The sequence below is a fragment of the Apaloderma vittatum genome, unplaced genomic scaffold (assembly GCF_000703405.1).
Source record: "Apaloderma vittatum isolate BGI_N311 unplaced genomic scaffold, ASM70340v1 scaffold21887, whole genome shotgun sequence".
Lineage (NCBI taxonomy): Eukaryota > Metazoa > Chordata > Aves > Trogoniformes > Trogonidae > Apaloderma > Apaloderma vittatum.
Genome location: NW_009728147.1, coordinates 35,579 through 38,636, shown reverse-complemented (window position 1 = coordinate 38,636; position 3,058 = coordinate 35,579). Strand labels below are relative to the sequence as shown.

Here is a 3,058-nt window from a genome sequence, read left to right as displayed (position 1 = left end):
AACGAACCATAGCAAAAAGTGTGGGGGCAGCGCTGGCTTGCCCAATTATGCTGCTGCCGTTGATGTTGGTGGGGCAGCAGCACAAGCCCACATATCTTCATGGTGTCCCTGTGACAGTGGGGACACGGAGCAGTACACACGGAGGAGGGGTTTCCATGCTCTGCTGGCCCCAGTGCAGCTCCTGGCTCATAGGAAGGCAATACATCAGGCTGTACATGCTCAGGCCCCAAGCCAGCAAAGCATTTAAGCACCTGCTTACCCTTAAGCTTTTGAGTAATTCCTCTGGTGTGAGCTAAGCACAGCATCCTCCTGCTTCCCATGGTCTTCCCTTGTGAGGATGTGTATGCAGTGGCCGGGCAGAACATGTGGCTGCTGACATCTCCTCCGGCGCGGGACTACTCACGACCCATCTCTTCTTGCTGCCTGCTGTTTGCAGGCCTGGTTTTCACTGCCTGCCTCTGCAGACCCCAGTCCTGCTGGCATCTCTGTGAGTGAGCCCCACCAGCACCCAAAAGACTCTGCCAGGACTCCCAGTGCTGGATTTAACTGCATAATAATTTAAGAGTATTCCAGGAAAGAACACCACAACACTCCTTTTGGTATGCTGTTCCCAAGCACCAACATATGGACAAAGTGTGGTGACCATATGGTCTTGACGAGACATCTCTCTCATGCCCAGGAGGCCAAGAAGGCAAGAGCATCCTGGCCTCTATCAAGAATGGTGATGTCAGCAGGAGCAGGGAGGCGATCATGGCCCCTCTACTGGGCTTTGGTGAGGCCTCATCTCGAGTCCTGTGTCCAGTTTTGGACAATACTACACGCTACAAGAGGGACATTGAGGTGCTGGAGAAGGTACAGAGGTGGCTACTAAGCTGGTAAAGGGCTTAGAACATAAGTCTTATGAGGAAAGGCTGAGGGATCTGGGGCTGTTTAGCCTAGAGAAGAGGAGATTGAAGGGAGACCTCATAGCTCTCTACAACTGCCTGAAGGGAGGTTGTAGGGAGGCGGAGGCTGGTCTGTTCTCCCTAGTGGAGAGTGACAGGACAAGGGGAAATGGATTTAAATTGTGCCAGAGTTAGATATTAGGAAGAATTTCTGTACTGAAAGGGTTGCCAGCCATTGGAACAGGCCGCCCAGGGAGGGGGTTGAGTCACTGTCCCTGGAGGTGTTTAAGAGACAGGTGGATGTTGTGTTGGGGGGAATCGTTTAGCAGGTTGATAGGGCTGAGACAAAGGCTGGACTCGATGATCTTCAAGGTCTCTTCCAGCTGATACGTTCTATGATTCTATAAACAATCTTTCTGGCATGGATAACTTGCAGTCCTGGAAACTCACTCAGTAGATGTTTAGCTCCATGCACTGCCAGTACTGTCATAGAAGCACCAGCCCTCATTGCTGGTCCCTGTTTGCCTCATTATGAAACATGCCTATCTGTGCAAGTTTTAGGAAGGGACAGGATTCCTTTTGGCTGCCTAGGATATTAATGTGAATTTTTATTTGTGTTAATTTCATACTTTCCATACATGTAGTCAATTCCCTCCCATTAAATGCATCTGTTTAATCTGATTTAGCCGGTGTGTGAAACATGCCCGTTGCGTGCATGATGCAGCATGGGTTCACCAACTTATGCTCTGCATGCCAGTAATCCTCAGGGGAGCCACAGTGTGATGAGCTCCTACCTGCCTCTTTGGTGTGCACACACACACACAGGCACTTGATTGCTCCCAGCTTTACTGGCGAGGTGGATTCCCCTCCTGTTCATCAGCTGGCAATACAGACTTTGGCATGATATTTACCTGTCCGGCTCCTCCACGAGCAGGCACACACGTGTGTGCTCACGTCTGTGTAGCCGGGCGGCATGCATGCTCAGCCAGCCCCTGTGCAGAGCCGGCGCCTGCACGTTGGCAGTTCGGTACCCCCCTTGAATCCCCCTCTTCTCTGGGCTATATGTGGCATTTCGAAGCTCTGACAATCTGCTCCAAATGTTTTCCATATTTGTTCAGCCTTCTTGATTCAAATACCAGGAACAACTCAGCCAGCACAAAGCAAAGCTTTGGGGGGCAACAAAACTCACACCCCCCTCAGCACGCGCACACACACACACGCACGTGAAAACCTAAAGTTCATCGGCATGGGAAAGGAGGAGAAGAAACCTCAGCACAGCACATCCCTGAATAACCAGAGCCAGACAGGGAAGGCACCCGAAGGGGAGAAAAGTACCAACTCGAGCAAGACGCAGGAGCCTGCGATGAAGAAGAAGAAGCAGAAGAAAACCAAGGGGGATCCCAAAACTGGCCAGGAGGAGGAATCCCACACTTGTTGTGGCTGCCGTTTCCCGCTGCTGTTTGCTTTGTTGCAGCTGGCATTAGGCATCTCTGTAACAGTGCTGGGCTTCCTTATGGCAGGCATCAGTTCTTCTCTGCTAGTCAGAGACACTCCATATTGGGCTGGGATAATTGTAAGCATAAAGTCTGTTTCTCCATAAAGTGCCTTTGCCAACATTAATGCAAGCTGCATGACGCTCCACTTTAGACTAACCAAATGCATGCACAACACCATTTGAGTTATGCTAACTATAAATATTCCTGGGATTAAATGTCTGGGTATATTTTCCCAAGGAAACTGCTCCTGCAGAATAACACGATCTTTTATCTTCTTCCCTGAAATACCCAACAGACCTTAAATAAAATGCAGGCTTGCTGTTCACTAGATGTATGTATTAGCTTGTGCTTTGCAGTGAACTCCTGCCTGGTGATGCTGAAAAAGAATGTTGATTACTTACCTTGTCTTCCCTCTTGCCCCACCAAACCATAACAATTAAGCTTTAGAAGTGAGAGCATAACTCTGTAACTTGCAACTTTTAGCTGGTCACGTTGGTAGTAGGGAGAGGAGAGAAATGGCTGTCTTTTGAGCTTCCCCCCTGTGCTGTGTTGAAGAACCTCTGTGATTTAAGCCCTTTCCTGCCTGGCTTCAGCCCCACTGGAGGGAGGGAGAAACCGAACGTGGCCGTGGGGAAGGGGACGGTGCTGGCGGGGGGGGGCAATGGGCGGGGGAGAGAG

General features: G+C 50.3%; 1 protein-coding gene across 1 annotated transcript in view; it reads left to right on the top strand.

Annotated features, from left to right (window-relative positions):
- Positions 1-1,981: 1,981 nt before the first annotated feature.
- The window catches only part of SSPN (sarcospan), a 19,504-nt gene continuing 18,427 nt past the window's right edge, over positions 1,982-3,058 (top strand). Inside the window, 2 exon segments of the mRNA XM_009873993.1 lie at positions 1,982-2,125; positions 2,128-2,457. Coding sequence (XP_009872295.1) covers positions 1,982-2,125; positions 2,128-2,457 — 474 coding nt within the window.